The sequence below is a fragment of the Lutjanus erythropterus genome, chromosome 17 (genome assembly GCF_056507025.1).
Source record: "Lutjanus erythropterus isolate fLutEry1 chromosome 17, fLutEry1.hap2, whole genome shotgun sequence".
Classification (NCBI taxonomy): domain Eukaryota; kingdom Metazoa; phylum Chordata; class Actinopteri; order Lutjaniformes; family Lutjanidae; genus Lutjanus; species Lutjanus erythropterus.
The window spans coordinates 25,374,252-25,388,441 of NC_139333.1; the positions used below are offsets into that span (position 1 = coordinate 25,374,252).

At 39.3% G+C, this 14,190-nt stretch overlaps 1 protein-coding gene across 1 annotated transcript in view; it reads right to left on the reverse strand.

The window, feature by feature from the left end:
• arhgap27 (Rho GTPase activating protein 27) overlaps positions 1-14,190 on the reverse strand; it is a 37,451-nt gene that overhangs the window by 12,211 nt on the left and 11,050 nt on the right. The window contains exons 3-5 of the mRNA XM_084740489.1: positions 5,623-6,099; positions 2,754-2,996; positions 62-142 (exon numbers count right to left, since the gene is read on the reverse strand). Of these exons, the coding sequence (XP_084596615.1) occupies positions 62-142; positions 2,754-2,996; positions 5,623-6,099 (801 nt within the window). The remainder of the gene's footprint in view (positions 1-61; positions 143-2,753; positions 2,997-5,622; positions 6,100-14,190) is intronic.

Consider the following 14,190-nt stretch of genomic DNA (forward strand, 5'->3'; position numbering starts at 1 on the left):
GAATTTACTTATTTTTTGGCTGGATTTGCGTCCTGAATCACACGTATTGACAGATCTTTACCTCAGGCAGGTTCCACTGAGACTTGGAGCCGTCTCTCAGGTAGTAGTAGGTCTGCCCTCGATCGTCCACAGACTTGATCCACTGTTACATAACAGACATTTGTTAGTTAAATATGATTCAAAATCTCTGCTCTTTCTGAAATAAGAAGTTGAAAGTATTTTCAGTCTGTAAATAAAAGCAGAATGCAATGATTTACAAATCATTTTTGACTTGTATTCAATTGAATACAGTGCAAAGACCTGACTTTATTGCCTTTTGTAAGTATACTCTGGTTCTGAATTTGATGCCTGCAACAGGTTCCAAAAAAGTTGGGACAGGAGCAACACAAGAGGTTTACTTTTCCTGTGTCTTAAGCCAAACAAACCATTCACAAAGCCACTGGATCATCTGAAAATGCATAGCCACAAAGCTGAAAACCATGCCTGTTTTCCTCAGCTTGTGAAAGGGAGTGTTTTTCATTGGACAGTGATGCCATGTACCTACTTTAACTTCGACATCCAGCGCAGGCAAATAGTCCAGCAGTTTAAGTACAACGTTTCTAAACAAACACTGGAGGAATTTCACCATTTTGCCATTTACAATCCATAATATCATTAAAAGATTCAAAGAATCCAGAAAAATCTCTGCACGTAAAGGGAAAGGCTGAAAAGCAACACTGTGAAAGCCTTTGACCTTCGACCTCTCAGGTGGCACTGCATTAAAACCCCACAGAATTTAAGTATAAAGGACACTAGATGGGCTCAGGAACACTTTGGAAAACAGCGAACACAGTTTGCCGCTGCATCTACAAATGCAAGTTAAGACTCTTCCATGCAAAGGCAAAGCCATCAACAACATCCAGACACTGCAGACTTCTCTGAGGCCTGAGCACTAACTTCAAATCTATTATCTGTCGTTGCATGGAAGCGTGTTAGTGCCCGTGGCATCATGGGTAACTGTCACATCTAGGCCCCGTTAACAGGTTTTAGAGCAACATATGCTGCCATCCAGACATCATCTTTTTCAGAGACATCCCTGCTTATTTCAGCGAGATGGTGCCAAGACACACCCTGCACGTGTTATAACTGCGTGGCTTTGTAGTAAAAGAGTTCAGGTACTAGACTGACCTGCCTGCAGTCCAGACCTGTCGCACACTGAAAACATGTGGTGCATTATGAACCAAAAAATACGACACCGGACTGTTGAGCACCTGAAGTCATAAGAATGGGAATTTCACTTTCACTTCAACAATTAGCATCTTCAGTTCCCAAAAGTTTCCAGAGTATTATTAAAAGCAGAGGTGAGGCATCACGGTGGTAAATCTGCTCCTGTCACAACTTTTTTAAACATGTTGCAGGCATCAAATTCAGATTGAGTGAATATTTACAAAGTTTATCAATTCAAACATTAAATATCTTGTCTTTGTACTTGTACTAACTGAATATAAGTTGAAAAGTTTTTGCAAACCATTAAAACTTTTTGTATATTATTTAAATTTAATGCCTTTAAACTAAAAGAATATCCTGTTGTGATAGTAAGAATAAGAGAGTGATGTAGGTGATGTTAAGTAAGAGTTATAAAGCACTCATTGCATCGTGGCCTACTGAGGCAATACTACAGTTGTTGGAGAAACTGGTGCTTTTTTTGGTGTCTCCTGTGTGATTGTTTAACATTATTCTGAAGGCATCAGTATGCTTAAAGCTTATTCTCCACCTACAGCTTTCTAGTGTCTGGTTTGGGGGGCTTCTGACAGTTTTGTAACTTTTCCAGAACTGAGATCACCAGTCATGCCCACTTCACTCAGTGACTGGCAGTGTGTGGGAGGTGATAAATTATGTAGGATCTGAACTTTTCTCACAGCTCTTTTCAGTGACAACAGCGATATGACTGCACGTACACCAACCTCAGTCTGATAATTGTCATAAAACATTCAATTGAGTGTGTTCAGATTGTTAATGAGCAGACATTAGCATGCTAACAAGTATCATAAACATTATGTCTGCTAACGCCTGCAGCTTAAAAAGCACTTTCCCAACAAATCACCTTTATAAAAGAGACGTTTGTAAAACTGTTGACCAGAAACCTCAAATTGTACACAAGGTCAGTTATGACTCTTTCTGTTATGAATTTATGATCCGTATTCATATTTGTAGCTGACCACAGTGATTTAAAAATCTGTGACATCATTACAATGTAAAGTCTGAGCGGGAACTTGCACATATCCAGGAAGTAAACTGGAAGACAAAAACTTTTTTGGCTTTTGCACCAGGTGAGTAATTCTCACTGGAATGAACGGGGGCCATGTTTGCATACTGTATCTAGTTCATTATAATACATCTATGCTGTGAGCATGTTATCATGCTGACTTTAGCATTTAGGTCAAAGAGCTGCTTGACAAAAGTGCAAACATGGCTGTGGACTCTTCTTCACACCTAATTCTGTCACTTTTCCTGTGGACAACTGCATGCAACACCATGAACGTCTTCAAGAAGAGGCAGCCTGAAAGTGTGCAGGCTTTTTTCTAAACTAGTTTATCTTAAACACACCCAGACTTCATGACTGGAAATATTTCTTAATGTCAAAATCTACATGTGAAACATACAGAGTTAAGCAATAACGTTCTCCAACACTGTTGTGTGTCTTGCAGGATAAAATGACGGCTATCTCAACAAAAATGACACCTTCCTCCATGTCTCCTGTTCTTATCGGTCACCTGCTCTGGAGAGTGTTCGCTGGTGAACACCCAGGTCCCGTTGGGATCCACAGTGAGGTTCCAACCAGGCGGAGTGCTGCGGTCCAGGTTGGCCCGGGGAATGATGGTCCGGCTCACGTGGCTGAGCGTGTACTCTTTAGGGAGGGTGGGAGGAGGGCCCGTGGCGACGAGATCCTCATAGCCCTCTGGTGGATCGGCAGTTGGGTAATCCTCCGGAGGATAGTCCTCCTCCGGTAGAGGGGGCTGGGGATGGAAACACGGCAAAAATTAAAACATGCACACAAACTTGACATTGTAAGTAGACTATTTAGCAATTCACTTGATCGAACCTTTCTGGCTTGCGGTTGTTCGTAGTCATGAAAAGTCTACAAATGGTGTGCAGATTAAACAATGAGTGATGTTGTCTTTTCTAATAGTTTGACTTTAAATTTTTAGGGTCCTGAGGAGGAAAAGATCTCCAGTATTTCACAAAAAAACAAAGATTTGATTAAAGAAAAACAGACAGAATTACCATAATTATGTAGAAGAACTGAATTTTGTCTGCTTCTCTCATATCTTGTTAATACCACAGAGTATTAGGATCACATTAAAGAAAAGAAAAGAGAGAAGGAAGTTTGTCAAAATGTTGTGAATAAAATGAAACTTTTGGTATCAGAAAATATAAATCTTCTCCGCATTTTTAGAATAATGTCAAAATGCTGACAGTAAAGTTGAAATACCATTATAACTTACAACTCATATCCTCCTGCTCTTATTTATTTTTCTTATGGACTTATACTGACAGCTTACCATTTTTAAACATTTTGACTTCTCAAACTACAACATTTTAAAAAAGACCATCTTCCTCTTATATTTTTTCCTTATTCCTGGCCCTAGTACTCTTCTGTATGTTAAAAGGAATACTGACGTGTTTTAGGAAATTATTTGGTTTCTTGCCAAGAGTAAAATGAGAGGCTTGATGCCATTTTCATGTCTGTACAGAAAATAGGAAGCTACAAATAGCAGCTGTTAAGCTTTGCTTAGGACAAAGTCTGTTCAAAGGTCAGAAAATCCCCTATAAGCACCTCTAAAAGCTGACAACTGAACGCAGTGCATCTTGTTGATTTAATCTACACAAAATTGGTGAAGCGCACAAAGTGTAAACACAGCTATTTGTGGTTTTACAGGTGGTTATGTTAGCAGGGTGGAGTTACTTCACAGATTCCCCTGGAGCTTTTGAGGCACCTACAAAAATGTGTGCACCCTATGCACACATTTTTGTAGGTTTGGAGAGTCTAGCTGTTTCTCCCTGTTTTCCAGACTTTAAGCTAAGCTAAATCATTCTGGCTGCAGCATCATATTTAAAGGGATAGTTTTTAGATTTTTTTGATGTGGGGCTATGTGATGTACTCAACCACTGTCAGTGTATTACCTACAGTAGATGGTGAATCAGTATGCTTTCAGTTTGGGGGAGCTGCAGGATTATCCACGAAGGATCGGCAGTGAAATCAATCAAAGTGTATGCTATATTTAGTATATTTTCACTGCTTTACCTTGACATCAGACAGCCTTTTCCACTGGGAAACCACTGTTATATAAGCCAAATATCGCTGTCTACAAACCCACCAGACTCCATTGGCAAAAACAGTCATTTTACCTTGCACTCACAGAACACAGGAGGTGCTGGTCTACTGCTGTCTCGATCAGTTTGTTTGTGTTATTGTATGACTCTGGTGAATCTGAACCAACAGTTTAAAGCACTGAAGTCATGCAATAACACAGACAAACTAACCGATCAAGGCAGCAAGTAGACCAGCAACTCTTGTGTTCTGCGAGGTAAAAGTAGTGTTTTTGTCAGTGGAGTCTGGTGGCTTTGGAGTGAGTGAAATTTGTCTTATATAACCGTGATTTCCCTTAAGAAAAGACTGTCTGACAGCACGGTAAAGAGTTGAAAATAATCTAAATATAGCATACACTTAAAACGAGACGCACTTTGTTATGTGTGCTTTTTTTTAAGTATGTTTTGCTGCCGACTCTGTCCACAGCAGTACATTACATAGCTTCCTCCACTCTACTCCTGCTGCTTCTCCAAACTGGGAGCATGTCGACAGCCATCTGCTGCAGGGAAACACACTGAATATGGATAATTACCTCATGCAACCCCCACTTCAAATAATCCGAACTATCACTGTAATGAGAATGGGATCGATCTTCTCGTGTAAATCCTGGCAATAAAACAAATGAGTGCATTTTTTTTTAAAAATGTCAAACGATTGCTGTAATCATACCTCGGACAGTCCTGACCTCCAGGTCGAGAACTATCACACTGGAGTTTGCATCAGTTCAGTTTTAGTGTTGAAATGTTGCTACATCTCAGTGAACAATGTCAGCTGAATCATTTCCCTCTGTGACCCCGTTATAGCTACAGCTCAGTGACTTTCCCGCGACTTTGATAAACAAGTTCACAACTTTTCTGTGGCCTCGAAGTATTATTCTTTCTTGGCCTATTAATGTTGTACTCCAGCTCAAAAAAGCCATTATGGGGCAGAAAAGGGGTCACTTGTTGCTTGTGTGGAATAATTTGCGTCAAGATGTTCCTCTGATGTGAAGCATTTGAACATTTGGACCCTCCAAAGACTCTTGATTGTCTGGAATACTCAAAATTCAAAATGAGGACAAATGCATATGTTCTGTTGAAGTTTGGAACACTACTGTTGGGGACAGACTGCATTGGTGCTGTGAGCTTTCCTAATAAGAATGAGTCCAGTCTGCTATGTAGGTGCAGGAGATTTAATTCCATTAAAAGCAGACTGTATTTACAGCTTTCCCTTGGGTGAAGCTAAAACAGGAGGAAGAAAGGGGCTAAGTAGAGCAGCCAGGCTGTCCTTACCGGCCCGTCCTCGTGAAACCTGTGCACGCTCATAGGCTCCATCAGAGGCGGGTACGGGCTCAGCTGCTCTGGAGGCTCCCAGGACGTCTCCCCAGACATCGGGTTGTAGAAGTAGGGGCGACCACTGGTCTCATCCACCAACTGCTCCCAGTCTGAGGTCCACCCGCCAGGGGGGGAGGCGGTGGACGGAGAGAGGGGCGGAGACTGAGGAGGCGAGGGGGAACAAGGCTCCTCTGGGGGGAGCGGATCAGCGTCCGTGGGGGAGTCTAGAAAGGGGTTGTCCCAGGTGGTGCGCCCCGTGGAGGGGTGGTAGTAGTATTCCTGTCCACTGTCTTGGTCAACGTGCACCTCCCATCCCTCTGGGTCAAGGTAGGAAGGAGAGTAGGACGAAGGAGCCGAGGGGGGGGACTCGGAGATGCTTTGGCGAAGTTGTGCTACATTAACGTACACGGCTGAATGCAGACTTTCATTATCCACCTGTGAGAAGGAAAAAAATGCAGATGTAGTGACTTAAAAACAATAAAATACTAACATTTCATAGTATTGAAAGAACCAAAGCTATAAGGTCTAAGTCAGTTCAGTTCAGTCTTCGTTGTCCTGACATTTGAGTTGCAGCCAAACCAGACAGTGTCTGTATCAGTACTGTGTTTAAACTTTTAATAAAAAAAAAAAAACACAACAATAAAACTGAATTTAGCTTTAATTTTAATTAGTTTAAAGTCTTATTTGAGTTTTGTAAAACCAACTGAGTTAACAGATTCTTGTTCAATATGTTTAAGATCTTAAGTCAAACCAAAAAAAACAAAAAACTGCTCAGTCACACTGAAGAATATTACAAACAAATTTGATTTCCTCTTACATTTTGAAACAACACCCATGACTAAACACATGCAGCAAGTTTCCATGATATATGTTTTCTTCAAACCATAAAAAGGGTCTCAGGAGAGTTTTGAATCTCACACAATGCATGCTGGCAAGTCTGCTACTATGATGCACCTGCACTCTAAAAATAAACATTGCTTGATTCATTTTGTGTACAAGAAAAAAAAAATTGTAAAAACACGGGAACTTGCTGCAGTTTTATCTTAAGAGAGCAAAATATTTTTTTGTGTTTGTTGTAATATTGTTTTTTTGTGAGGTTATATAAACACAAATAATTTGTTGTATTGAGCAGGAAAGTGACCACATGTCATACAAACGTAAAAAAAACATTGAGGACATTTTACAACCATTTTTTAGTTCACTCAGCTTTCAAAATAAATGCTAAGCAGAGCCCAATATTAGCATATCACAGCTATGTCTGTCATATTTGTATATGCAAATATACTGGTGAAAACCTTTTTTAACAGAACCTAACATAAATTTGTTAGCTTTATGTGCAGCATTCTGTTTATATTTGATCATTTGGGTTTACTATTTATATACATTTTACTCTATTTCAGGTTTTTTAACGTATAGTTATTTATAAAAATATCAGTGAAATTTTGCTGTTCCAGTGCCCTGATATAATTTTGGATGACAAAGTTTATTGATAAACTGTAAAATATCCTGCCTCCATTACAAATCTGTTGACTACTTTTGAGGGATCATTGTAAAAAATGTGTATTTCTATCTATCTATCTATTCTTTTTTAAGTAATGTCAGCCGACATATATATATATATATGAATTTTTTCACTCCTTAATATCAGTGTCAGTCGGGCTCAGTGCACAATTTATGTGTTTTTAACTGGTCTTGAACTAATTAGGCTTTATCAGCTTTACAAAATCAACCCAAAAAACGAAACTTGTTAACGCAACGTGGAAAATCACTCTCACTCTCACAAGGGATGAGTGTGAACATCCACAGGCACTTCTACAGAACAAGAACCACAACACATCCAGGAAAAAGTGTGTGTGCTTTCGTAAAGACAGTTTCTTCAGAAGTAAAACAAGCTTGCAAACGACAGCCCCATCGCTTCTTAACAATATTTCACAAGCTAAAAGTTGTGTCAGGCCGTGTCAAGCACCAGCCTTCAGCCCACTGTTCTTAGTATAGCGCTGTCAGTCTTCCGCATCTCAGTATGCACGAAAACACAGGAAGCAGGCTATAACTGAAAAACACACACACACACAACTGAGTCGTTCCTCCCACAATAATGATCATTTGCTAATTCTAGTCTCATTTTCTTGTGCACAATAACACCCACACACTCCAGAGTCAAAGGCTATCATGTCAAAAGATTATGCAGCTGGAGAAGAAACGTGCCAGTCCGTGGCGCGTTTTGCAACGATCGCCATGATGATTAATTTGTAAAAAATAAAAAAGACTCACTACCAATGACAGCATCTGACCACAAGCCAACTGCAGAAGACTAAAAAGTAGGTTAGGTTTCACCACTATCATCGGGCATTATCTTGCTCCACTACAGCTGCCTGACCTATAATGAATAAAAACTTTTCATTGCTTTAATACAAGCTGCGTTTTCAGCTTCTGTCTATTGGAGGGAAGTTGCAAGCTTCATGTCACGCTACTTTAATAAAACACAGTTCCACATGATTCAACTGGGTGCATGGCATGACATTTCATGCAAATAGGCCCAACCATCACAACTAATTTGTTTAAAGAACGACAATTAGAATGAAACTGGGATGTGATGAAAGGCCGCTTCTGTTCTCCGCACTCTGAAACTGTGACGCAATCAAAAGTGCCAGCATAAAAAAAAACCAAAACAAACAACGTGATCTTTCTTCAAGTTTTCTCACCTGTGCCCCACTGAGACTGTTCTTCTTGACCCTGAGACTTCGAGGATCTACGGCCCTGCAGAGTCTTTTAAACGCCGTCATGATGGCGAGATCGAGGCTGCTGTCTTTCTGTCAGACTAAACTTTAACTGCGTCTTGTCTCTCAGCTATGGCCTCATGTTCTATATTTACCAAAACCTGAGACCTGTGTGTGTCTGTGCTGCATCTGTTCATCACTGTGCTAAATATGCAGCGCTATAAAGCAGAAACATGTGATAGAAGACAGTAAGTAGAAGGTATGAACTATGTGAAAGTTTGATGTATTGTACTTGAGTATTTTTAGTCTTGCTCCACTACCTCAGAAGCAAATATAGCAGGTTTTACTAAAATAAAACTATATGTCAACTGTAATTACATGTTGCATTGCAGTATTAGATTTTCCATGCAAAACAATGCATTTCTGTGCACAAAAAGTCCATTTTAGTCTGTAATTAACAAGTGAAAAGTGAAAAGTTTGTGGGCAATTAAAGTATTTTTAAAGCAAATCCCCGCATTTTCTAAAACAAAGGTCCATTTGTCATAATTTTTTTTAGCACTAAACTGCCTTATTGTCTCTTATTTCAAGCTACAGACACTCCTTTCTAGAGAACAAATTAATGTACAATAACTGGTTACTGCAATGACAGATTTTTTTTTCACTGAAAACGTGTTGGGACATAATTATATAAAGAAATGCCTTCATGACATTGGGTGTTTTGTGGATTAAAGGTGCAATATCTAAGAATGTGAGGCAGCTCTGTGTTTTTGGATATTATAATGTATACATTATCAACAGTCAGGTAAAAGTCATTTGAAAACCTGCTAGGAAGTCATGCAGCATGAGGTCTCTTAAGTGTTTAATTTTGAGGTTAAGGCAAAGATTGGGTTAACTTTTTAGGCTACAGTTTTGATAACTCATGCAAAAAATGACAAGATGACCCAATGTGTTGCAGTTGGCGACCTAACATTAGCTTACTTCTTAACGTTACTGCTACCAAAATACTATCTGAGTTGATGTTTACTAGTGGATGATACTAGCTTATATATTGAGACAAATTGTGTTGATTTTAGTCCACATTATAGAGACAGAGACAGCCAACTTGACTGGGGTTGGCTGACATTAATTCTCAACTTGTACAATGTAGTGTGACATATGCATGAGCTGCACTTCTGTGTACTTCCTGTCAGTGCTGTAGTTATGTTACTGCTGCCTGCAAACAGTGATTTTTCATCCTTAAGTTAGTTCCCTCACTTTCACAGTTAGCTTGGCTGTATTAACTGTTTTGTATATGGTATTTCTGAGCATTTTGATATTCACCTCAGTGTCTTATATCTGTTAGCTAGCTAGCATCATCATCTTCATTCAAACTCAAGAGAAACAAAATAAAAGTCACCAAAATATCTTGGTTTGTCTTTCCACTGTTCCAACAATCACCGCCTTTAGTTTGGTCCCAGTAAACCCTTAATTCATTGAGTTAGAAGTGAAAATATTATGGCTGTCCAAAATTCACCCCCCTGCTTCCCTGATGTCTGATATTTTCACATCTAATTCAGGGAAGTGAGACTTGGAGCAGTGGTAAGACAAGCCAAGACATTTGAGAGTTTTATATTATCAAGTATGAATGAAGATGACAATGCTAACAAAATAGCTAATGGTGCTAACACTTATCTAGAACACTGAGGTAAATATTGAAACAGTCCCATGATAACTGTGAAAAATTAAGCAGCCAACGTTAGGATGAAAACTCACGAAGTTTGAAGGCGAAGGAAATGTTACTGGAAGCACTGACTGGAAGTAAAGAGACACACAACTCGTAAAATGGATATACGTCACACTGCATTGTGCAAGTAGAGAATAATGACAATGAAGAGTAGTTTGGCTAAAATTAGCTCCACCTCAACTGACCACATTGGTAAAGTGATACTTAGACATAAATATATCTGTAATATTAACCCTATAAAATAATATTGTAATACAACATCATCAAATAAACCATTTTCTGCGTAACAAATAGTTTTACTAGTGATACTTTATGTATATTCAGCTGATAGTACTTATACTTTTACTTAAGTAAGCTTTTGAATGTTGGCATTTCACTTGTAATTTATATTGTAGCATTGCTAATTTTGCTAAAGTAATGAACTTTTCCCACCAGAAGCTCAGGAGATAAACATAAAGTGGTTAACATGAATTAAACTTATTATACAGCAAAGGGAGGGAGAGCATTTCCACGTTATCAATGTTATGACCAACAGTGTGTTTGTTATTTGTCTATTCAATGTCACCACTTTGCTGACTTTGCTTCATCATTGATCTCAGTATAAGCATGAGGCAATCAAAGTGGACAACCAGACAAGTGACCCGAAATAGATTGATTCCAAACAACACACAGACAGACAGAGGAAATGAAAGAGCTGCATCATTGATCTCTGAAATAGCTACACTGGAATGCCCCCATCCTGCAGGCAATGAAAAGCAAAACTGCAGATACTTATCAACAACCACGTTAGAGGGAATACCACCGAACACGAGCATGCAAATACGTCAGTGCAACCACATTTACTCCAGCACTCTTCTTAAGTACGAGTCTGAGGTAACTGTATTTTATGTTACGTCATGATCCACTACTTCTTCAGGAAAAAAAATGTTTCACCTTTTCCTCCACAAGGTATTTGCTCGTTACTTTTGGAGATTTTAAGGAGGAAACGTGGTATTTTATCAAATACAATGCATCACCAAAGACTAAACCAGTTTGTACAACTTCTTGGCATGGGACTTCTTACAAAAACATGTCTGTGAGAGACATTTTTCCTCTGAATATCTCAGATGGCTTTGTTGCAATTCTTCATTATTTGCTTTATTTTTTGGTAGCAGTATCTTGTTTTTAATTCTTTCCTATCTCATTGCATTGCATCTCATGACCTCACAGCTTTATCTAGTGACTGTGAAGAGGGGTCACAACTTTATATTAGCTAAAAGAACCTTCTCGTTGACCATTACAGTAAACAATAATAAAAGTCATGCATGAATGCATCACTCACAGAGTTTCTATAGAAGCGCTTTTACCTTTTTGCAACTACATTTTGCTTGTAATACTTCTATCTCGGCCTGGTTCTGCAGCCATGACAAAAGAGAGGGAGACACATAGGGACAGCTCGATATCAATTTCTCATATCCGAGACTGATATCGATGCCCCATCATTGGGCATCTGCTGATACCAATACCAATCTGATACCACCCCCCCCTCGCTCGTATACAACTACACTGTCAATAATACCTTCAATACACTAACAGATCACATGTAACGGAATTACATAATCTGGATAAAAAAGGTTATTGTATTCCATTACAGTTACAGACACAAACAACATTTAATCAGATTACAGATATATTTAGTAAAAATGGGGATTATTAGCAGGATTACAATATTAAAATTAAAGAGCGATATACTACCATGACCAGTGCACACACTGTCACCAATCCAGTACCACGGACTGTAGTGAAAAAATGCCACACTGGGAGGAAATTTCACAATTTCTTTTGTCTTTAAATCAATCAATAAATCAATAAATTGCACACCACAAAGCAAGGAATTGCTGGACAAACTAATAAACCTAAAAACAAACATAAAACACGTACAGCTGCAACAATTAATCAATTTCAACATGCAATTATTTGGATATTTGATGATTTCCAAAAAATTTTCAATTTCTCTGGTTACAGCTTCTCAGATGTGAATATTTTCTGGGTTATTTACTCCTCTCTGACAACAAACTGCGTATCTTTTGGTTGCGGACAAAACAGGCATTTGAGGACCAAACAACTGATCCATTAATTGAGAAAATAATGATGAAAATAATTGTTCGTAGCAACCTTAAAAACACTATATTAGGCTAAACAATTTCACCGTATTTTATATTAAGATAATCCAAAAGTAAGTGAAAGTAATCCAGCTACATAACTTTGTTATTGTGATATTTGGATTACATTACTGACTACATATTTTAACTGTCAGAATACATTTTTAAAGAAACCCTCTCATGCCTGGACACAGCACATCATATCATTTGTTCTCCGGTCTGGTTGTTGTAATATAAAGATTACTAATGTTCCCAGTAAGTGATTGAAATACTCATTGAAAGCACATGTCAAGAAAGGAAACTCGAGTTTCACACTGCTGCTTTCAGATGACGAGTACATCTCTGACACTGATGCCAGTTAACAGACAAGAACACAAAAGGGTTCTTTAACATCCGAACTAAAAATATAAAGGATCAAAACATTCACAATGGCTGAGGGCCATTATGACAAACGACAGCTGTCAGCACCATCACTTCACTGTTTACACCACTTCACTCAGTACAGGAAAAGACCCACGAGCAGAGGTGACATGTTTACGCAAAGCAGGAAGCAAGACCGTTATCAAAACATATTGAGTACACTGACCGCACAGACTAAAATATGATCATTAAACAATAAAGCCTGCTTTGATGTCGGTGTGGTCATCACCTACCTGAGGAACCACTGGCAGAGTCAAGCCCTGCTTGGCCCGGTGACTTGGCCAAACCCTGGAGTACATGTCCACCATGTTTATATCGTCCTACTCAGAGGAGCCATAAATCCACAAAGGACGGACGAAGAGACACCGAACTCGTACGGCCACGTTCAGTCAACTTGTGACGGTGGAAAGAGCCGAAAGCACACTCATGAGCACACCCTCGCGCACACACACATCCTCCTCTCGCAGCAGCTGTGACAGTTGCAGCGCGGATGGAAAGGAGAACTGTGAGCTCTGTTACAATAGCAGCACCAGGAAGGGACTGTGTGTGTGTGTGTGTGTGGACGGGGTGAGATGTGTGGGTGTGCGTCAGTGTTTGTGTGTTCATATGCATGAATTCCTGCACAGGATAGGAGGGTAGAGGGTAACTGTGTGTGTGTATGTGTGTGTGTGTGTGTGTGTGTGTGTGTGTGTGTGTGTGTGTGTGTGTGTGTGTGTGTGTGTGTGTGTGAGCAACAACCAGAAAGAGACAATGAAAACAAGTCAGAGAAGAGGGTTTGATAGAGGGTCACTTTAACCTACTTCCTGCTTGGGTGCCGATATGATAAAAAAGTAACTGTTGGCATGGAAACAACCTTTTTTTACACACCTTTTAGTTTAATGCTATACTCAAAATAAGATAAAGAAGATGCTACAGAACGAGGAAAAAAACAGCTGCACAGCATAAAACCTTCCAGTTGTAGGTCACTCCAATAATGGGAAAAAAAAAAGGGAAGCAATAATTTCCCACAATGATATGAGAGAGCTGCTTTGGGTAGGCTACATGATGAGACATCGTGTTAGGCGAACGCTTGAAACAGGAAGTCTGGTTTAAGGGCCAATTGTTCAATCAACACTTCCTTCAACACAGGACAACATTAGCCTGTCTTGCAGACAGTAGGCAGACCCATATGTGTGGCTGTCTCTGCAGAGGTTTTTGGGGCAGGGGTTAACCTGAAACTAAATCTGAGGCTTGTGGGTAACTCTGCTATATGCCTGTTTATTCCTTACTTAAAGGGACAGTCTGAGTTTTGGAGATATCAGCTGTGCAGACAAACACGAGAAATGGAGCATGGGAATTTGGACAGAAGTGTTGATGTGATATAAACTTTCTTTAATCATGAAGCCAAAAGTTACTCAACAATTCTGTGGTTTACACTGCAGACTACAGACTTTCTGTTAACAATGACAAAAGAAATAAAAGATCCTTTTAGTCATTATAATGAGAAACATTCTCAAAATAATGACTCAATATTAGTATGTCAAAA